Consider the following 24550-nt stretch of genomic DNA (forward strand, 5'->3'; position numbering starts at 1 on the left):
GCAATACTTTTTCTTTTTTTTTATTAAAAATGTAAAAAATATAGCAGATTTTTTTTTTTTACTTTTTTTAAGCCAAAATGCCTCCACACGTTGGCTTTGAAAGCTGCAGGTGTTTTACAATTTTCTGCCATTTTCTCACTTTCACTAACTGGCCGTATATGACAGCGACAACTACAGCAGCGGTGGAGGAGGTCGTTTGACGCACACAGAGGGATTTGATGGTTTTTTTGTTAGAAATATCGCTAGTAGAGATGGGAAAAAAAATCAATACAATATCGTGGAAAACTGTATCTCGATAGTAAGCTGTATTGATATTTTTGCACAGCCCTATACGTCAATGCTTATAAGAGGTCCGGGAAAAAAGCTGGCACTGGCTGGCATCTTTTTGTAAACACTGGCAAGGAAACAGTTAAAATAAATGCAGTGCATTAGACGGTTGGTGAATTTTACAGTATGTCTTTTGTACCGAATGACAAAGTAAGCACAGCACGAGTGACACATGGGTCCTGCTTCAGCTCAGCTGGTCAGAATAGGTTTTGCTCAGCAAGAACAAGAATTAAAGCGAACACTGGATATTTGACAAAGGATATGAGCAGATGGGAACAGATGAATAAGTGGTTTTAGATTTAGTTTTGGCTGGCATGGGTGAAGAGGATTAACATATCAGAAAAAGGGGAGCAGAGATATCCGCATCAGCAGAGTGGCACATCATAAACCACTGCCGGTCAGTTAATATACAGTAGTTCCTGTACAGGATCAGCTGCTCTAAGCAATCCTGTGAGGGGGTGTTTGATTTGTCTCTGTCTACACCACTGAGCTGTTTGTGTCAGACTGTAAAGGTGGTGGCACAGATAATGACCATGACATTTGGTATTCTGTGGCTCTCAAATGCATACCAGCTTGTGGTAAGTCTGTCCATGGTCGTTTAAGCATTGACAGACAAAAACAAGCTGTCCACAGGCGACCAGGAAAGGTAGACAAAACATGGAAAGATAATAATGCGATGCCATGATGCTGGACAAACAAAGTCTCCTGGCTGGTCCTAGTAAAGTACAGTTACATCTACAGAAGTCACAGGTCTGGGACAGGCCATAATATCTCATATACATCACACATTACATGCATGCTTACTCTTGCAAGGCAGCGTGGGAATAATGCCTTTGTGTGCCTTATATAATTCTGGGTAGACTACACATCTCCACAGGCGTCCAGCATTGCTTCCAGGAGGTTTTGGGATACGTATGGGGTTGGATTCATATATACATTCATATCCACCACCATGTTTCAATCAGAATAAAAATAGGTAAAATACTGGCAAAAAAGAATGATGAACCTGGTGTGGTCATTGAACCGGGTCAACAGGATGGAAACTCACGTTATCCCAAATTATAACATATTGTAACTGCTCTGATAGCTCCGGCTCCCCTTCCTGTTGAAAATGTTATTGTGCCGCTTATCTAAAAATTGTTGTGCTGTATTGTAGAGGTCTTCCCGGATCCAAAGGAATGAACCCGACCCAAAATGACCTGAATCACTTTTAACCCGAACCAGAGGTGCATAACATTTATTTTTTTAAAGAAAGACCCATTTAATTTCATTTGTTTTCTAATAAAGCACAAAAATGTGCATTCAAAATTGATTGACAGGTCTGGCTCAATGAAAATGACCCTACTGCCATCCACACGATGTCGGAAGCGCTCTAGGGTTGGAAAAGGACTCGATACACACAAGATAGTTTGGGTCGCCTTAGGTCCGTTCGACAAACACACATTCATTTTAAATTACCCGAGACCCGATGCTGCTAATATTATACCCGACCTGTGTCCGAGGCACACGTGAAATGGTAAGTGGACTGCATTTATATAGCGCTTTTAACAGACCTATGGCCATCCAAAGCGCTTTACAAGTTGCCTCACATTCACTCACTCAGTCTTGCTCAAGGACACCTCGACACTTGGTCAGGTGGAACCGGGGATTGAACCACCAACTTTTTGATTTGTAGACAACCTACATAAACCACATAAACCTGCTCGGTCAGACTTAAAGATCTAAGTGGACCCGTAAAGACCTCTACTGTATTGTATGGACCGAGTTTGGGATGATAGTCGAGGACACCACGATTGTTGATGGCTGCGCACATGGCGACCTTGCCCTGTTGCTGTGACAAACTATTGTTGTCTTGCAACATCAGCATTGTTAGTATCCATTGTTTCAAAGCACATGGTCCTATTTACCGACCCCCCTTTAATTCTGATTGATGTGTTAACAATTTTGAGTCTTGGAGGCTGTTTACACTTGGCATTAACATGCGTTTTCGTCGATCGGATCACAAGTGGACGACGTTAATGCCAGGTGTAAACGGTGTTCAAAACGTTTTGAATGCGTCCACTTTCGACCACTTTCAACCACATCCAGAGGTAGTCGAAACCACTTTCGATCGGATCGCTTCGGAGTTGCGGAACGCAAATGTGGTTGAATGTGTTCGAACAGCCACACGCGACCGCCTTCTCTCTGCCCATTTATCTAATCTGTGGTATTAAACACAAGTTTTACGTCTTTTTTTGACTTCTGGCGTGAACATACTATGAACAGCGCTATTTTTAGCCTTTCATTGATAAACTACTGCGGGTGTTCTCCTTAGTTTCGTTTTGAAAGCGTGAAAGTTGCGCGATCCTATTTCATCAATTGCGCTGAAAATTCAGAGAAAGCTCTAACATATAAACGTACAAAACACTGTGCAGCATGTTTACTTGCTCAACAAGCAGCGGACTCCGACATAATATTAGTTTGCGTCCATATAAACTCATAATTACTCCCGCTCGCGTTTGAATGACAGCAGAGAGACTCGCCCACCGTCTCACGGACCGTCCCCTCACAGTATTCAGGACAGAAGTGGTCGAAAGTGGACAAAAGAGACGGATTTAAATACCAGGTGTAAACGTCATGTGTCTCTCTCGTCCACTTGTGATCCGATCGATGAAAACACATCTTAATACCAAGTGTAAACAGCCCATTGGAGAAAGGTGTGCTGTTTGAGTTTAGCTTTTGTTAACTAGACTGTATTGAGAGAATGTGTTTGCTGAATGAACTTAAAGTGCAATAAATTATTTTTTTGGCCACTTTTGTGTAGGTTATTACAGTATGGGGTTTGAATATCGAAGCATGTTAGGAAACAGATGAATAGTGTTTACCGTTATGGGTTTGTGTGTGTGTTTGGGAATGACATATGGGTCTCGTGTCATATTGTGGCATACTCACATTTTTATATAATTTAAAGCTGCTGGCATAGCACCCATGACGCCATCAAACTTTGCCTATAATGAACCTTGTGAATTACTTTGCACCCTCAGGTGGCAATAAGTGATATTACATCAATCTTCCTCTGGCCAATCCACTGCTGTGATGCTTTGTATGATTTCAGCATTAAAGATTTTATCAATTGAAATTGGATAATGATGATGTCATTACACATGGGAATTTTTATCTTTTTACTTTCAGCCTTTCTGTTGGAGTAGCATTTCAAATTATAACATGGATAACTTGGAGACGAGTCAGCATTTCTATTTGACTTATCTTCTGTAACCGTTATTATGTGTGACAATACAGTCAAAGGAAAATATGTGTAAGTGTAATCATTAGTCTAGTGTGATAGTCTAGACAAATTTAACAGAACCATGAGAAATATAAACTGAGCATAAGTCGTCCTCATGGAGATTATTCAAATGCCTCTTTAATCCTTCCCTCAGCAAATTTAAATCCGAAAACAATAGTAATGATACAAAAAGATTTTTTGTTCTTTAAATAGGAGAGATTTTCATTATATTATTATGAAGCAGATGCATTTTTTTTACTCATGGGCTTGCAGAAAGCACACTAGCTGCTGTAAACTTTAAATAAATATTAAAATGGTTTTAAAGTGGACATGTATTTTAAATTGAAAGTGTGGGACAAGAGTAAAGAATACAGACACAAACAGAGCCACAAAAACTTGTATTATAACACCGATTGAATACTACAAATATAATACTATAATACTGGTAACACTTTACAATACGGTTGTATTTGTTAACAATTAGTTAATGCATTACCTGACATGAACTATCAATGAACAATACACCATATATTAATCTCAGTTCATGTTAGATTCAACATTTACTAATACATCATAAAATCAAGCAGTGTAACTGTTAACATTAATTAATGAACCATGAACTAACATGAATAACTGTACTGGCATTAACTAACATTAATAAATGTTATATAATAAATAATTGTTTGTTAATGTTAGTTAATTCATTTACTAATACAACCTAATTGTAAAGTCTTACTATAATACTACAAAAGAGATAAGTATGATTTCACAATATTACTTAAGAAATAACCATTGACAGGATAGGCTTTATATACAAACATATAGTGATAAAAGAGACGTTTTTTGTGTGTTAAGCAGTAGAGCCTTGAAGTAATGTGTCCAAACTGTGTTATTGATTCTTCCTCTTTTTGTTGATTGTAGGAGTTTGAGAATACAGACGGGGAGGAGTGCCAAGCTGATCTTTCTACTTTAGCCTCGCCCAACTCGCAGAATGAGCCTGAGGTTTACATCCTACCCCTTACTGAGGTCTCACACCATGTGTCCAAACAACCCAACAAATCATGTAAGAATCTCCACTCCTTTTTCATTTTTATATGTTGATATAAAGGTAATACAAAACAGTATTTCATTTTCAATTTATTTTGTTTCTATTTTATATATATATATATTAGATATTGCCAGATATTGAATTCATACAAATAAATCAGAACATTTAAGTATACAAGTTGAGTCATAATAAATAAAGTGAAATGACACAGGAAATAAGTATTGAACAAATGAAGATTACAAGGTGCATACATACATATACATACATACATACATACATATACACACACATTTATTTAGAATATAATTTATATAGCCAATAGCAGGAGCATCTCTTTTATCGTAAACCCTTTTGCACATGCATGTTGTGACGAGCTTCGCATCATGCTCCCTCTTAAAAGAAGTTACTGGATGTCACTGTATGCATTATTTTTATTCATTTTATCATTAGGTCATCTGCAATGATTAATGGGATTGTAGTTTAAAACACTTTTGTTAATAAATGAAAGGTGCACTTTTGGAGCAGACATAGGAGAATGCATTGCTCATAGGATCTCAACATGAGTGAGCAATCCAAGCTTTGAATACATTAAGTTCTTTGTTAAATTACAAAAATAGCTTTCAATACAATATAACTTAAATGTTGATTTTAAAAAGCACAATACTGAAGCTTACTCCTTTATGAATACAATAACACATACTGGTGTTTATAACTCTGTCTACAATCCATTGGAGCCACGTAGCTGGTTTCATTTATCAATAACGATTAAACAATAATGTTACTTGTGGTACCACACCACACTGATATTTGTCACTTACATTCTTCATGGCCTTGTGACAGGAAGGCTGAAAAAAGAGAACAGTGCTCTGTGTCCGATGTAAACGAATGGTTTTGGAAAAGAGCATTGGCCTTGTTTGTGTACAGCAGACAGTGGGCTGAAGATGAAGCCATCTGTAAATGCAGAACACACATCTGTCAGTTTCATAATGTGTTGTGAATCTAACCCAGAGGATCGCTCGCATGATGGACACATGTAAACGTCTGCAGATAGCAGGAGAATAAATGTTATTAATGCACATGAGAGGTCAGATGAATCGCTGTATAATAAAGTAATAATAAAAGATAGGTGAAATGCACCAGCAGGGCTTTCCAGAATGTTTTGTTGTATCATTTATCATGTCTTTATTCATTTTATATAAAAATATACACTCACCTAAAGGATTATTAGGAACACCATACTGATACTGTGTTGGACCCCCTTTCCCTTTTAGAACTGCCGTAATTCTACGTGGCATTGATTCAAAAAGGTGCTGAAAGCATTCTTTAGAAATGTTGGCCCATATTGATAGGATAGCATCTTGCTCTATTGTGTTGAGATCTGGTGACTGTGGGGGCCATTTTAGTACAGTTAACTCATTGTCATGTTCAAGAAACCAATTTGAAATTATTCAAGCTTTGTGACATGGTGCATTATCCTGCTGGAAGTAGCCATCAGAGGATGGATACATGGTGGTCATAAAGGGATGGACATGGTCAGAAACAATGCTCAGGTAGGCAGTGGCATTTAAATGATCCCCAATTGGCACTAAGGGGCCTAAAGTGTGCCAAGAAAACATCCCCCATACCATTACACCAACACCAGCTCCCTGCACAATGGTAACAAGGCATGATTGATCCACGTTCTCATTCTGTTTACGCCAAATTCTTACTCTACAATCTGAATGTCTTAACAGAAATCGAGACTCATCAGACCAGGCAACATTTTTCCAGTCTTCAACTGCCCAATTTTGGTGAGCTTGTGTAAATTGTAGCCTCTTTTTGCTATTTGTAGTGGAGATGAATGGTACCCGGTGGGGTCTTCTGCTGTTGTAGCCCATCCGCCTCAAGGTTGTGCGTGTTGTGGCTTCACAAATGCTTTGCTGCATACCTCGGTTGTAACGAGTGGTTATTTCAGTCAAAGTTGCTCTTCTATCAGCTTGAATCAGTCGGCCCATTCTCCTCTGACCTCTAGCATCAACAAGGCATTTTCGCCCACAGGACTGCCGCATACTGGATGTTTTTCCCTTTTCACACCATTCTTTGTAAACCCTAGAAATGTTTGTGCGTAAAAATCCCAGTAACTGAGCGGATTGTGAAATACTCAGACCGGCCCGTCTGGCACCAACAACCATGCCACACTCAAAATTGCTTAAATCACCTTTCTTTCTCATTTTGACATTCAGTTTGGAGTTCAGGAGATTGTCTTGACCAGGACCACACCCCTAAATGCATTGAAGCAACTGCCATGTGATTGGTTGATTAGATAATTGCATTAATGAGAAATTGAACAGGTGTTCCTAATAATCCTTAAGGTGAGTGTATATATGTATTTAATTTTCTAAATATATAACATAAATATTTTTGGTGACCCCCCCCCCCAAAAAAGGAAAAAACTTAGCAACCACCAGCTGCAAAGCAACAAGCTATAACCACTATGAAAACATTAGCATATAAGCAAAATAGTTTTATTATTGATAACTGCAACTATTAAAAACATGTCTGTTTATTAAATTCATACTGAATATCTACTGAATAAAATATACAGTAGGCTTAAATATTAGTTAGTAGAAATGTTGCCTTGTTGCCAAATGTTGCATAATACACTGAAATAAGTTTGATGCACTTAAATTATTTCCTGTAAAAAACTAAACTACTACTGCAATAAACATAAATTAAACTTTATAATAACAATATTAGTTTAAAAACCTAATAAATAAAAAATAATTAAAAGACAGAAGCTTATAACAAAACTAAAAATTTAACTAAAAGTAACATGAAAACTAAACATATAAGCTTATTCAAAATATTAATTAAATCTACACTCTTTGACACCATGGCACATCACATGAGCAAGCACCAAACTTTCTTTCAAAAATATTAACATTGATATGCATGTAAGTGTTATTCTTAAACACAAAAGTGTCTCTCTGTGTAGCAGATCTGGAGATGAAAGAAGCCAGCAAGTCATAATTTCTCCTTTCTGACTCACACACGCCTGTCTGTGTACAGTGTGTGCTGCATCAGGGGGAGGTGGCGGGATGCTGGATTGAAACACAGGCAGGGATTGGACAAGAGCATTTTAGGAGGCAGCCAGTAGCATCTGGTCCGTCGGTCGCCCGTGGTTACAGCCGTGTGATTGGTCCAGGTGTTGCAGTGTGAGAGGGTAGCAGTGAATCCCTTGAGAAGGGCTCGGTCATGGTCAAGCTGAATCCCGCTTCCCCTCCGTCCTCCCACTCTTTCCTCTTCTTCATCCCCATGCTGTGTTGGTCAGACTGTATATCGTATTAATGCAAAGAACCGGAAATTAACACATTATGAATTCAAGAAAGGCAGAGTTTTTCTTTTCACAAACTATTCATTTGGAGCTTAATCGTTTCAATGCATGTGGACTGATGTGATAGATGATTCAACATCTGGATTACATTTACATTTATGCATTTGGCAGTGATAGATTTGATCAGTATGTGCGTTCCATAGTGAACAAGTGACATTTACATTGCTAATGCTGCGCTTTACCAGTTAAACTACAGTTTAATGTGCATTAAACTCTTTTCGAGTTTGTAGAGACTTTCACACTACGTGGTAAAGTGACACATATTATTACAACACAGATATTAAAAGGTTATTCAGCAAAGCTTTTATACATTTGTCTAACTACAGTATATATCTAATCAGATGTGGATAGAAAGTGCTGGCAGTTCTGCTTAGCAGAAACACAGCCAAAACAATACAGTAAAGCTTTTTTTATATAATTATTTGTAAAATGGGCTTTAATAATTAAATACTGAGCTACTCACAAATTGTTTGCAAATAAAAAATGATTACATGCATGTCAGGCTTGATGCATGTTAACCACTCCGTGACAGGCACACAAACAAAAGCACTTTCTATTCAGCACATCTGACTATATACAGACAATAAAAGCGATTCATAAGCTTGCTACATTTGAGGATATGAGTTGCAGTCTGTGTCAGTTGTGTAGATGTCATTTTCAGCTGGATAGAAATGTGGCCTCTTTCTAACGTCTTTATTCCACACTCCTTGATAACATTTATAAATTTCTATAATTATGGGCAAATCAGAAGAAATCTCATGACCCAGAAATCATGTTCAGTTGGGTTTCACAATGGATGTACACCACTGGTCAAACGTTAGTAATCACTCATTTTTTTTATAAAAATGTTTGCCACATTGTAGAATTATACTATAGTAAACTCATTAAAACTGTATAGCGTAATGTGAGAATTATGTTGTGACTAAAAGCATCCAAAATAAATCAAAACTCTGTTATATTTTATCATCTGCAGTAGGGATGTGCCTGAAGCCGAATACGTTATAATGGCTTTAAGATTAATAACGAATTCATCTGAACAGAAAAAAATATTCGTCCGGACACAAACACATGTTTGCTGGAACAGCGCTAAATTATAAACCCCTTAAAGCAGGAATAATGTGTGTGAAGTGAATGAGTGTAATCTATAAAATTACATGGATGACATTATCTGTGTGTCTCTTTTTTAGAAATCCTAAAAAAGTTTTTTGCAATTAATTAAAAAAATCTTTAAAAAACTCTGCTAATAACAAACTTTCTTTAACCCAACTGTAAAAATTGACCCTTTTCATTCTTTTTTTTTTCGTTTAGTTAAAAAACCACCCACTTTCGGTTCCATATACGAATATAAATACAGATACAAATAATTTTTAGATTGTGACAGATATAAATACAGATACAAATACTGACTCCGCTGCACACCCCTAATCTGCAGTGTAGTCACCTTTTCCTAAAATTCACAAAATCTCACTCACGGCATTTTAGCAAAAGTTTCATCCTGAGGTGAATTTTTAAAAATACAAAATAAGTTCACATCTATTCTGAGCTATGCGTTTTCTTCAATATTCAATCTGAATGATTTCAAAAATAATTTTTAAAGGTGCACTGTGTAGATTAAAACTTAAATAAATCTAGCGGTGAGATCAACCATGTAAGTATGTGGATAAAACAGCTTATTCTCAAGTAATAAAAACATAATGCTTCACTATGTAATGTCTTTATACACCACTGATAATATAGTTATGTGTATTATACTGCATTTTGGTCAATGATCCTCCTACCATTTACACACTGCACCTTTAAATATTTTTTTTCTAATGAAAGAAATTAATATGTTTGTCACAACTATATTTTTTCAACAAAAGTAATTTCAAGCATTTAAATAAACACCTTCTTGTTAAAATATTTTTAAGATCATGGAAATTATTTCAGCTGAACTTTTGACCGGTACTGTATACAAATCTGTGTGAAAGCTCGATATAGAGCTATGTTATGTTTACTTAAATGTGCTGTGTGAAACAGGCCAAAGACCACAAACTGTTTAGAAATGTGGAATACTTTATCACTGTAATGTAATCAAACTAATACAGTATGTATTAATGTGTACATTTATCTAAAAGCATCTTCTTTGGGAGTCAAACCCATGACCTCGGGCATTGTTGATGTTAATAGCAATCTTAAGAGTGTATTAATACACTGTGATCAAAATACTTTTTTCAACTTTAATTTTCTCACTTAAAGGGAAAGATTTAAGGTGGGAAAATGTTTAAAAATTACTTTCATTGGTTACACTTAAAAAAGTAAGTTTTTTCAACTTAAAGTGAAAACTTTTACTTTTCACAGTGTATACACTTACACATAAAATGTACTATAGGATGTAAAAGGTAGGCGTGTGTGTGCGCGCATGTGTGCATATATAAATATACACTGTAAAAAATGCAGCTTAAAGTTTTGCAAGTCAATTTAATGTACTATTACTAAGTTTTGAGCAGTTGACATATAGTTGACAAAACTAAGTTGAAATTGTTAAACTTAAATTAAGCATAAAAATATATGTTGATTTGATAAAATGTTGCGTTTTTTTACAGTGTCTGTTAAAACAATTAAAGTCACCCAACAGCAATGTAAATGCAAATTCATCTTTGGATACAAAGAAGACACATTAAAGATGCGATTAAAAAACAGGGTTACTTCAAAAAATGTTTATTTCTGACATTTATTTTCTAAAATACATGCAGTATTCAAGTGTGTATTTATATTTGTATATATATATCAAGATCGGAAAAAAAATTCTGTTATTTGGACACTGTTTTTCCACTTCAATTTTTAGTAAATAAATGCAAATAAAAACATTATTTTATTAGAAACTTGGCAGAAATGTTGTCGTTACGTAGGTGGCAGAATTAAATTAAAATTATTTTACTTAAACACATACACAAAAAATAAGGCAACAAAGATTTTTTTCAAGTTTAAATTTAATCAACTGAGCTATACAAGTCATTTTTACTTACTATTATTTATCTTGACTAGAAATAAGTTGTTTTAACTTATAAAATATGGTTAAATAAGTCAACTTCATTTAATTAGTTGTAGCAACTCATCTTTTGTAAAGATAAATAATAGTAGGTTAAAAGGACTTGATTAAACAAAATGATTTTTTTTTTTTTTTTTGAACAACTAAAGCACATTTGTTTCTTACACTTCTCTGGTGGGATTTCAGTCCAGTCTTCTCAAAGGTCAGAGAAAAATTGTGGTAGCACTTTATTTTACAGTACGTGTACTTACCTTGTACATATATGGTAAATAAGTTGTACTTACCGACAAATGTGTGGTACTTACTTTTAGGTATCTACATGGTAATTAATTGGTATCATTACTGTACTTACCAGTGGTACATACTTGGTAGTTATTATGTAAATCTAGATAAGTACTGGGTAATAACCGATACATACTTATAGTGTAGGTATACTGTAACTAACGGGAACATTACTGTACTTACAAATAAATGTACAATATAAGTATTTAGTATTTACAGGCAAGTTAGGGTAAATGACAGATATTTATAGTGTACATATATGATAACTAATATCAAACACTTCTGTACTTAAAAATTGTATATACACAATAAGTGTGTACTAGTGAATGTACCCAGTAGTTAATGCATATGATAGTCAATAGTTGGGTTTGCCTCACAGTGACATGTATATGATGCTATATCTAAGGTGGTAGGTCCTATGTAATAACTGTGTAAAAAGCAACACTTTATTTTACAGTCCTGTTTCCATGCAGTTACCATGGACGTACTAGTAAATGTAACCAGTAGTTAATGCGTATTATAGTCAATGGTTGGGTTTGCCTCACAGTGACATGTATATGATGCTATATCTTAGGTGGTAGGTCCTATGTATTAACTGTTTAAAAAACAACACTTTATTTTACAGTCCTGTATCCATGCAGGTACCATGGATGTACTAGTGAATGTACCCAGTAGTTAATGCGTATTAAAGTCAATAGTTGGGTTTGCCTCACAGTGACGTGTATATGATGCTATATCTTAGGTGGTAGGTCCTATGTAATAACTGTTTAAAAAGCAACACTTTATTTTACAGTCCTGTATCCATGCAGGTACCATGGATGTACTAGTGAATGTACCCAGTAGTTAATGCGTATTAAAGTCAATAGTTGGGTTTGCCTCACAGTGACGTGTATATGATGCTATATCTTAGGTGGTAGGTCCTATGTAATAACTGTTTAAAAAGCAACACTTTATTTTAAAGTCCTGTATCCATGCAGGTACCATGGATGTACTAGTGAATGTACCCAGTAGTTAATGCGTATTATAGTCAATGGTTGGGTTTGCCTCACAGTGACGTGTATATGATGCTATATCTTAGGTGGTAGGTCCTATGTAATAACTGTTTAAAAAGCAACACTTTATTTTACAGTCCTGTTTCCATGCAGGTACCATGGATGTACTAGTGAATGTACCCAGTAGTTAATGCGTATTATAGTCAATGGTTGGGTTTGCCTCACAGTGACGTGTATATGATGCTATATCTTAGGTGGTAGGTCCTATGTAATAACTGTTTAAAAAGCAACACTTTATTTTACAGTCCTGTTTCCATGCAGGTACCATGGATGTACTAGTGAATGTACCCAGTAGTTAATGCGTATTATAGTCAATGGTTGGGTTTGCCTCACAGTGACATGTATATGATGCTATATCTTAGGTGGTAGGTCTTATGTAAAAACTGTTTAAAAAGCAACACTTTATTTTACAGTCCTGTTTCCAATCAGGTACCATGGATGTACTAGTGAATGTACCCAGTAGTTAATGCGTATTATAGTCAATGGTTGGGTTTGCCTCACAGTGACATGTATATGATGCTATATCTTAGGTGGTAGGTCCTATGTAAAAACTGTTTAAAAAGCAACACTTTATTTTACAGTCCTGTATCCATGCAGGTACCATGGATGTACTAGTGAATGTACCCAGTAGTTAATGCGTATTATAGTCAATGGTTGGGTTTGCCTCACAGTGACATGTATATGATGCTATATCTTAGGTGGTAGGTCCTATGTAATAACTGTTTAAAAAGCAACACTTTATTTTACAGTCCTGTTTCCATGCAGGTACCATGGATGTACTAGTGAATGTACCCAGTAGTTAATGCGTATTATAGTCAATGGTTGGGTTTGCCTCACAGTGACATGTATATGATGCTATATCTTAGGTGGTAGGTCCTATGTAATAACTGTTTAAAAAGCAACACTTTATTTTACAGTCCTGTTTCCATGCAGGTACCATGGATGTACTAGTGAATGTATCCAGTAGTTAATTTGATTATAGTCAATGGTTGGGTTTGCCTCACAGTGACATGTATATGATGCTATATCTTAGGTGGTAGGTCCTATGTAAAAACTGTTTAAAAAGCAACACTTTATTTTACAGTCCTGTATCCATGCAGGTACCATGGATGTACTAGTGAATGTACCCAGTAGTTAATGCGTATTATAGTCAATGGTTGGGTTTGCCTCACAGTGACATGTATATGATGCTATATCTTAGGTGGTAGGTCCTATGTAATAACTGTTTAAAAAGCAACACTTTATTTTACAGTCCTGTTTCCATGCAGGTACCATGGATGTACTAGTGAATGTACCCAGTAGTTAATGCGTATTATAGTCAATGGTTGGGTTTGCCTCACAGTGACATGTATATGATGCTATATCTTAGGTGGTAGGTCCTATGTAAAAACTGTTTAAAAAGCAACACTTTATTTTACAGTCCTGTTTCCATGCAGGTACCATGGATGTACTAGTGAATGTACCCAGTAGTTAATGCGTATTATAGTCAATGGTTGGGTTTGCCTCACAGTGACATGTATATGATGCTATATCTTAGGTGGTAGGTCCTATGTAATAACTGTTTAAAAAGCAACACTTTATTTTACAGTCCTGTTTCCATGCAGGTACCATGGATGTACTAGTGAATGTACCCAGTAGTTAATGCGTATTATAGTCAATGGTTGGGTTTGCCTCACAGTGACATGTATATGATGCTATATCTTAGGTGGTAGGTCCTATGTAAAAACTGTTTAAAAAGCAACACTTTATTTTACAGTCCTGTATCCATGCAGGTACCATGGATGTACTAGTGAATTTACCCAGTAGTTAATGCGTATTATAGTCAATGGTTGGGTTTGCCTCACAGTGACATGTATATGATGCTATATCTTAGGTGGTAGGTCCTATGTAATAACTGTTTAAAAAGCAACACTTTATTTTACAGTCCTGTTTCCATGCAGGTACCATGGATGTACTAGTGAATGTACCCAGTAGTTAATGCGTATTATAGTCAATGGTTGGGTTTGCCTCACAGTGACGTGTATATGATGCTATATCTTAGGTGGTAGGTCCTATGTAATAACTGTTTAAAAAGCAACACTTTATTTTACAGTCCTGTTTCCATGCAGGTACCATGGATGTACTAGTGAATGTACCCAGTAGTTAATGCGTATTATAGTCAATGGTTGGGTTTGCCTCACAGTGACATGTATATGATGCTATATCTTAGGTGGTAGGTCCTATGTAAAAACTGTTTAAAAAGCAACACTTTATTTTACAGTCCTGTTTCCATGCAGGTACCATGGATGTACTAGTGAATGTACCCAGTAGTTAATGCGTATTATAGTCAATGGTTGGGTTTGCCTCACAGTGACATGTATATGATGCTATATCTTAGGTGGTAGGTCCTATGTAATAACTGTTTAAAAAGCAACACTTTATTTTACAGTCCTGTTTCCATGCAGGTACCATGGATGTACTAGTGAATGTACCCAGTAGTTAATGCGTATTATAGTCAATGGTTGGCTTTGCCTCACAGTGACATGTATATGATGCTATATCTTAGGTGGTAGGTCCTATGTAATAACTGTTTAAAAAGCAACACTTTATTTTACAGTCCTGTATCCATGCAGGTACCATGGACTAGTAAGTGAATGTACCCAGTAGTTAATGCGTATTATAGTCAATGGCTGGGTTTGCCTCACAGTGACATGTATATGATGCTATGTCTTAGGTGGTAGGTCCTATGTAATAACTGTTTAAAAAGCAACACTTTATTTTACAGTCCTGTATCCATGCAAGTACCATGGATGTACTAGTGAATGTACCCAGTAGTTAATGCGTATTATAGTCAATGGTTGGGTTTGCCTCACAGTGACATGTATATGATGCTATATCTTAGGTGGTAGGTCCTATGTAATAACTGTTTAAAAAGCAACACTTTATTTTACAGTCCTGTTTCCATGCAGGTACCATGGATGTACTAGTGAATGTACCCAGTAGTTAATGCGTATTATAGTCAATGGTTGGGTTTGCCTCACAGTGACATGAATATGATGCTATATCTTAGGTGGTAGGTCCTATGTAATAACTGTTTAAAAAGCAACACTTTATTTTACAGTCCTGTTTCCATGCAGGTACCATGGATGTACTAGTGAATGTACCCAGTAGTTAATGCGTATTATAGTCAATGGTTGGGTTTGCCTCACAGTGACATGTATATGATGCTATATCTTAGGTGGAAGGTCTTATGTAATAACTGTTTAAAAAGCAACACTTTATTTTACAGTCCTGTTTCCATGCAGGTACCATGGATGTACTAGTGAATGTACCCAGTAGTTAATGCGTATTATAGTCAATGGTTGGGTTTGCCTCACAGTGACATGTATATGATGCTATATCTTAGGTGGTAGGTCCTATGTAAAAACTGTTTAAAAAGCAACACTTTATTTTACAGTCCTGTTTCCATGCAGGTACCATGGATGTACTAGTGAATGTACCCAGTAGTTAATGCGTATTATAGTCAATGGTTGGGTTTGCCTCACAGTGACATGTATATGATGCTATATCTTAGGTGGTAGGTCCTATGTAATAACTGTTTAAAAAGCAACACTTTATTTTACAGTCCTGTTTCCATGCAGGTACCATGGATGTACTAGTGAATGTACCCAGTAGTTAATGCGTATTATAGTCAATGGTTGGGTTTGCCTCACAGTGACATGTATATGATGCTATATCTTAGGTGGTAGGTCCTATGTAAAAACTGTTTAAAAAGCAACACTTTATTTTACAGTCCTGTATCCATGCAGGTACCATGGATGTACTAGTGAATGTACCCAGTAGTTAATGCGTATTATAGTCAATGGTTGGGTTTGCCTCACAGTGACATGTATATGATGCTATATCTTAGATGGTAGGTCCTATGTAAAAACTGTTTAAAAAGCAACACTTTATTTTACAGTCCTGTTTCCATGCAGGTACCATGGATGTACTAGTGAATGTACCCAGTAGTTAATGCGTATTATAGTCAATTGTTGGGTTTGCCTCACAGTGACATGTATATGATGCTATATCTTAGGTGGTAGGTCTTATGTAATAACTGTTTAAAAAGCAACACTTTATTTTACAGTCCTGTTTCCATGCAGGTACCATGGATGTACTAGTGAATGTACCCAGTAGTTAATGCGTATTATAGTCAATGGTTGGGTTTGCCTCACAGTGACATTTATATGATGCTATATCTTAGGTGGTAGGTCCTATGTAAAAACTGTTTAAAAAGCAACACTTTATTTTACAGTCCTGTTTCCATGCAGGTACCATGGATGTACTAGTGAATGTACCCAGTAGTTAATGCGTATTATAGTCAATGGTTGGGTTTGCCTCACAGTGACATGTATATGATGCTATATCTTAGGTGGTAGGTCCTATGTAATAACTGTTTAAAAAGCAACACTTTATTTTACAGTCCTGTTTCCATGCAGGTACCATGGATGTACTAGTGAATGTACCCAGTAGTTAATGCGTATTATAGTCAATGGTTGGGTTTGCCTCACAGTGACATGTATATGATGCTATATCTTAGGTGGTAGGTCCTATGTAAAAACTGTTTAAAAAGCAACACTTTATTTTACAGTCCTGTTTCCATGCAGGTACCATGGATGTACTAGTGAATGTACCCAGTAGTTAATGCGTATTATAGTCAATGGTTGGGTTTGCCTCACAGTGACATGTATTTAATGCTATATCTTAGGTGGTAGGTCCTATGTAATAACTGTGTAAAAAGCAACACTTTATTTTACAGTCCTGTTTCCATGAAGTAACCATGGACATACTACTGAATGTAACCAGTAGTTAATGCATACGGTTATTTAATGCTTGGTTAAAAGGACAAATATACTGAGTACCAAAATGGCATATCAGTAATGTTTGTTCTTAGTTATAATATACGTATGGTATAAGTATGGTATAAGTATAACTTACCACACACTTATTTGTAAGTACAGTAGTGTTTCTTGTTAGTTACAGTATACATACACCATATGTGCCGGTCATTAGATTACACTGGCCTACAGGTACCACACACTTATCATGTATATACAATTTGTAAGTACAGTAGTGTTTCTGGTTAGTTACAGTATACATACACTATGTATGTATCTGTTATTACCCAGTACTTATCTAAAGTTACATAATAACTAGCAAGTATGTACCACTAGTAAGTACAGTAATGATACCAATGAATTACCATGTAGATACCTAAAAGTAAGTTCCACACATTTGCGGGTAAGTACAACTTATTTACCATATATGTACAAGGTAAATACACGTACTGTAAAATAAAGTGCTACCAAAATTGTTTATATTATTGTTTTTAAATTTTTATCTTCACTGTACTTATCTCTCACATTAGTTAGTCCTAGTTTAGATTTTTTTATCCATTTAAACCTGTAGTTTTACTTTTAAAATCTATTGTTAAAAGATTAAGTATAATTTCTTATTTAAACCATTTGTAATCATAGGCCATCTCTTTACGGCCGTGCTGTGTGTTAATGCATTTTTAACATGGCCCAGAGGCTGCTCTGGGAATGCCAGGAGTGGGATGGGAATGCACAACTCACAGATTCCACAGAAATGATATAAAAGGCCAGTTTAAGAAAAGAGAGAGATAGTTGTGTGTCAGGAATGAGGGAGGGAGGGGGGCACTTATTGCCGTGACAATCCTCGCTCTGAGGAGCAGAGAATAGGCCTTGTGTCCGGGTTGGTACTGGGGTACCAGGCGCTGAACCGCTGCGGACAAAAGCCACAATTTAGTTGCGACAGGGAGCGTGAGGGGCTGGAATGAGAGGCTTCTGGAACGCTGCAGAGGAGGAGAACAGTTTAGCGCATTAATACAGGCACGGGTCCACGAGAGCGCACACACACTGTGAGACCTGATGGTAGCGCAGGAGGAGGTGTGTGGGGGCTTAGTGTTAATGACAGAGGTCTTTTTGCTCTTCACAGTGCTTTTTTTGTTTACAAGTCTCGCTGAGACATGAAGATAGAGAAGGGGGCAGAGGAGAGAGGGTTATTATGTGCTTATGCCATTGCTGGACTGTGCAGAAGCATTTGGCATGTGCGGAGCTACACGGCGGACATGCGTCCAAGGCTAAGAGACACTTGGCACTTTAAACGGTGACTTCCTGGCGGGAGCTGTTAGTTTCACCGCAGCTTTAGGTCAATCTTATCGCTGACTCCCAGAAAGGTCCAGCTGAGATTTTCAGTCTGGTGCATTATGGGAATGTTGTGGAATGGTGTATCTCAGAGCGGGGATATGCACCCTGTCGCCGGGAAGCAAGAAAGCCAGCGCTGCTTTCTCAGCTGTCCGAGGGCATGGAGGGTTACATCCCTGGTGTGTGGATGGAGACGCGGAGAATCAAAGAGCTCCATGTCCACTCGATGTTGTGGGACCTACAACCTACAGTTTACTGCTCGGCAAGGAGAGTTGCTTTTGATCTTCTTCAATATCATCATCATCTTACTGAAGAAGAAGGATGGATCAAGGTATCTGGTATCAGAATTGAATGCAAATTTTAAACTTTATTTCGGTGTTTAAAAGGGTTCTCCTTTCTAGAAGTTGCTTGGGAAAAATCTCCTACTGTTGGACTGCCTTTAAAATCAGGCTCTTCCTTTTTTGGGGATCGCTCACTGTGTTGACTGTGTTGTCTGTTTGTGTTATATATGTCTTTTGTCTCTGTTTTTTGCAGTTCAGCTGATGAAGTCGGTAGATCTTGGACGGCACAGCCTCCTCTACATAAAAGAAATTGGACATGGCTGGTTTGGCAAGGTGAGACTGCTACAATGAACACAAGCAAAACCGGATGATTTTTTGTGTCCTTAAATATACACTTTATAGCCAAAAGTATATGGACACCCCATAAAAAAAAAGTTTATTTTGCGGCACCCTAAAATGCTTGATTGGCCAGTCACGACATTCCAAGGTACGTTATTCCGAGATAACAACCGCCTGAAAGTAATAACGCATGATAACCTGGATGCGGCAAATAATTTTGACAGGTACAGTTTAATATTACAAAAAATTAATATAAATATATACTCTTTAATAACATATATGACATTATAATTTCAAATGATTAAAGCAAATAGTGTGTTCGTAACATTTGAACGTCTTGTCTCATCTAAAAATCGGGTTTTCCTCGCAGAAGGTCTGCATTTGTTAAAAATCCCTTATTTAACGTTCTGTACATTTAACTTACATTTAATACATGCTTTTAAGTGACTTACAGTGCATGACAGGGTATACATTTTATAACCCAGGACCTTTTGCGCTGGTAATGCAATGCTGTACTACTGAGCTAAAAAGGAGCACAGCAACTTCCCGAAATTCCAGTCAAACCAAATATTAGTGCAATACAATAAACAAAATGACACGCACATTTGTGCTTCCAAATTTGTTAAAACTCTTTGGAAAGGATCCTTTTCTGTGCCAAAATTACTGTACTGATGTATTCTTCCACAATAGACCGAGTCCACTATTTCTTTATAAACACTGCGCATGGGGGCATTGTCATTTTGGAATAGAAACAGGCGGTGGCCAAACAGCTGCCATAAACATCGAAGAATGCAATTTTCTAAGATCACTGTGTACTATAGCATTAATATTTGTGCTCACAGAAATGACTTAAATAGCCAAACTTGTTCATTAAATGGGTTGCATCCACATACTTTTGACCATTGAGTGTACAGTACTGGTATGTGTGGTCATTTTACAAAGTATGAAAAGTACCATGCCAAATCTCTGTTGTAATTTTCACACGTTCAGGTGTGAATTGTTTCTTCTTTTTTGTGTGTTTTCAGGTTTTACTGGGGGAGGTGAATGCTGGACTCAGCACCACACAGGTTGTGGTTAAGGAGCTAAAGGCTAGTGCCAGTGTACAGGAGCAGATGCAGTTCTTGGAGGAAGTTCAACCGTATCGGTATAAACCACACACAAACCTTGATATGCTTTGTTTAATGTTGTTTTTGTAAACACATTGTGTGGCACACAGTACTTGGCACTAAATTACAGTGACAACACATTAATAATAGCTCTCATTTGTAAGAATTAACCATATACTCTTATCATGTGAGTGGATATATCATGAAATACTTTTTCCATGTTTAAGTGCTTTGCTTCTATCAACCTAGAAAATGTGAAACAGATCAACCCAGTAACTAAGTTTTTGTAAACCATTCTTTGCAAGCATGTGAAAAAATAGGTCATTGAAATTTGGCTCCCCTTGTGATGTCAGAAGGGGATAATACCGCCCCTTAATCTGCACTATCCAACCACTGCACTGCCATTTAGTGCAGTGATCAGCTCATTTGCACCCCAAAACGGCACATTTTTGCTCACAACTACAAAGTGTCAATTTAAACATGTTATAATAAATTATCTATATGGGATTTTGAGCTAAAACTTCACATATGTGCTCTGGGGACACCAAAGAGTTATTTTACATCTTAAAAAAGTCTTGTGAAATTTCTCCTTTAATGTAAGTTTCTCACAGGGTGCTCCAGCATCCTGCTCTGTTGCAGTGTATGGCCCAGTGTTCAGAAGTCACGCCCTATCTGTTGGTTATGGAGCACTGTCCCATGGTAAGTCAGTGACCCGGTCACTCCAACATACTTATGAACAAGATGCTCCCTCTGGTGGTCACAGTGGGACTTGACTGTCTACAATGGGCAGAGCTTGCAAACATTAATCGTAATCAATAAATAGTAATCAATAAAGCTGCCACCAATTATTTTTCTTTTAAAATAACATTTTAAAATTTGATCATTTTGTTATAAAACTTGATCGTTATGGTTTCTAACATTTTATTTGAATCAACCAAAAATTTTATTTCATGTGTCCCTGTTTTTAAAAATCCAAGATAAATCTCATGATACAGCAGGAGCACCAAGGTTTTACATTGACTTTAATCTTTGACATGATCTTACTCGGTATATATAATATTAAAGATATCAAGGTTATATTTTCACACAAGATTCTTTACATTATGTAGGATGATTTTATGTAGAAAACCTTCAAATGACTGTCACATATTAATATGCACAAGTTAATTTGTGTAGAGTTATTTATTTAAATGCTACTTATGCATAGTGAATATTTATACAGTACCTACATATTTCTGTTGAAAACAAGGTGGGTTATTTTTAATAGATTTTTGGTTCACATTCCTGCTGAAGTTTAGCCTCAGGTTTACAGCCGATTTGTCAGGTCAGTGCCATGAGCGGGCAAAAAGGGGCATTGCCCCCTCGGATGTGATTTTTGATATTTAAAACAAGGCCTTACCGTACAGTTTTAATTAGTTATATTTTTTTGTGTGCTTACAAGACAAACTGAAATAAACAAAAAATTAGGGATGCACCGATACCGATACTGGTATCGGGTATCGGCCTCGATACCACATTTTCTAAAGTACTCGTACTCGTTAAAAGTCCCCCGATACCTGGAATCGATACCACGGTCTGAGAAATGTCTATGTTTGAGCGGCGTGTAAGGGGTTAATGCCTCTTGTGTTGTCCAAAGAGGCAGAGTTTACAACAAACTGGAAAACTAGTCCTTTGTTTTTTTGTTAAATTATATGACTAAAGCTGTTACCTGTAAATTTTAATCATTTTATTAAGTACTCGGTATCGGTATCGGCAAGTACTGAAATGCAAGTACTCGTACTACAAAAAAGGGGTATCGGTGCATCCCTACTAAAAATATAAAGAAATTCCTTTCGGATTTGTTATTTTTAATTTAATTTATACGCAACAGGGCTATGCGTCTCCTACTGGAAATGAAGTATAAATAATCGCAAAAAAAGATGATTGGACAGGAAGGTAATAAACAACGATTTCTATTGGTTGCCTTTGATGTAACGCAGCTCAGTAAGGTGAGCAGTGAGTCATGTGATTCTCAAAATAAAAATGTATGTAAAATGCAAAACTATTGTAACCTTGATTTAATGGTAACATATACGTGTAATAAAACAATTATATTTTGTGAGTGAGCTCATAGGTGTTTGTGTACAGGTTTTATACAAAATGTATCCACTTAATGACTTATGATATGCGCTCTTAGTTAGTATGTTTGAGCTACACTGTGTGTTCAGAAATTCATTGCCAAATCAAAGAGCTTAGAGTTCCTCTAAAAAAAGGTAATAAATTAATACAATTAGGATTTTTTTTTTAAATCAAATTAAAAAGTTATAATTTATTAGTTTTGTCTGTTTGATTAGCTGTGCAATATACTTGTACAAACATTGATTTTAAGGGAACTGCCAAAAGCAAGTAATCTGTGTGTTTTTTGGTTTAAAGTTAAGCCCCCTTAACAAATTACTGTGCCCCCTCAGTCATTCATTTTGCAGCCGGGCCTAAGATTGGTCTGTTTGAGATGATACAGCTTTGACATGAAGCTGTTATGGGTCATTTCCGATGTAAGCTGGTTGTCAAAACACATTAATGATACCAGAAAGACAATTTGTCATTGCACCAAGGTGGTCAATTTTTCCACTGCATTAGAGTTTAACCGAAATTGTATTTTCGCACACTGTAATAAAACATTACGAATGATGCATTTTTTTTTACAGGGAGATGTTAAAGGATACCTCCGAAGCTGTCGGGCAACAGATTCTGTGACCCCTGACCCCTCAATCCTTCAGCGGATGGCATGCCAGATAGCCTCTGGCGTTACGCACCTTCACAAACACAATTATATCCACAGGTGAGGATCCGGTCACCTTTGGCCTTTTGACGCATGCTGATTATCTTGGGTTTATTTCATCCAGCAGGTCGCTGGGGATTCAGCTCTGGTGTCTCCTGGCAACAATATCCTGGTGCTGACTGAGTGCATGTCACAGACTCCAGCATCAGTGATTTTGTTGCTGGGGGAAAACCTATCGCTCAACGAACGTCATCAATTATTTGTAAGCTCTCACTGAACAAAATGTCCTACGACTTTCGTAACTTGTGACATTGATGTTGGCTAGTGACAGGAACTTTTAATGCAAACATAACTCGGTTCTGGCCTTTACAGAGATCTGGCCCTCAGGAATTGTCTTTTGACCTCAGAACTCGCTGTGAAAATTGGAGACTATGGCCTTGGCCACAACAAGTACAAGGTGAGCCTGTAAAGATTGTTTGGATTGCTGACCAGTCATGCATTTAAATGTTCTCTTGCTTATTTAATATCAATGAATTTTTGCCCTCTATTAGGATGACTATTACGTGACAGCAGATCAAATATGGTTTCCTCTACGCTGGATTGCACCAGAACTTATTGACGAAGTCCATGGAAATCTTTTAGTGGTGGACCAAACCAATGCCAGCAATGTCTGGTGGGAAATAATTGAATAAAACCCTATATTTGTGTTAAATAAAGGCCGTGTTTTAAAAAGAAATGTTTTCTGGCCTTGCAGGTCACTGGGTGTGACGATATGGGAGTTGTTCGAACTGGGTAACCAGCCTTACAGGCACTATTCTGATAGGCAGGTTTTAACATACGCTGTGAAGGAACAGCAGCTCAAACTGCCAAAGCCCCAGCTGAAAGTGCCTCTGTCTGAACGCTGGTGAGTCGTTCTGTGAGTCATAATCATCATCATCGACCCATCCCCCTCGGCTCAGCCAATCCCCTTAAGCACATACAAACCAATAAGTGTTCCTAAACCACAGGCACACCCACCAATCTCTTTTCTTTTAAACACACATACTGAATAGTAATCATTGCTACAGGTACTTCATCCAGTCATTGCTTTTTTCTCTGGCAAGACCAACAAATCAATACTACTCGAATCCATTGTGGTCAATTATTAATTCTCCTCCTCTGTAGGCCCATCAATCATATTTATTCAGTTCTATAAGCACACAGCCATTCAATCTACCCCCACACCCTAGCAATCATTGTCCATTTAATCAAGAGCAGTCATGCGTACTAGTATACCACTCCCTTTTCTAGTGGATACTTAACAATGAATGACCCTACTTTAAATCTGCAAGGTTGCTAAACTGTACATATTTTAAACCATCACCTAATGGGTTTCTGGCCATCATCCACACTAGTATGCAGACAATAAAACAAAAAGATAATAAAGAACCATAACACACAGTTTTTTTTAAATCAATAAGTACACGCAAATGCTGACATTTGAGTTTTAATGGGTTCCAG

General features: G+C 36.9%; 1 protein-coding gene across 2 annotated transcripts in view; it reads left to right on the forward strand.

Moving 5' to 3' along the window:
• Positions 1-24550, forward strand: part of aatka (apoptosis-associated tyrosine kinase a) — a 65552-nt gene that overhangs the window by 35408 nt on the left and 5594 nt on the right. Inside the window, exons 3-10 of one of the 2 annotated variants that reach the window (XM_065263133.2) lie at positions 4514-4655; positions 19101-19180; positions 20212-20330; positions 20904-20991; positions 22977-23110; positions 23423-23507; positions 23602-23723; positions 23805-23954. In XM_065263133.2, coding sequence (XP_065119205.1) covers positions 4514-4655; positions 19101-19180; positions 20212-20330; positions 20904-20991; positions 22977-23110; positions 23423-23507; positions 23602-23723; positions 23805-23954 — 920 coding nt within the window. Of the gene's footprint in view, positions 1-4513; positions 4656-18080; positions 18898-19100; positions 19181-20211; positions 20331-20903; positions 20992-22976; positions 23111-23422; positions 23508-23601; positions 23724-23804; positions 23955-24550 lie in introns of those variants that run through there. The other variant, XM_065263134.2, reaches the window with a different exon arrangement.

This window comes from Paramisgurnus dabryanus, chromosome 3 (assembly GCF_030506205.2).
Source record: "Paramisgurnus dabryanus chromosome 3, PD_genome_1.1, whole genome shotgun sequence".
Lineage (NCBI taxonomy): Eukaryota > Metazoa > Chordata > Actinopteri > Cypriniformes > Cobitidae > Paramisgurnus > Paramisgurnus dabryanus.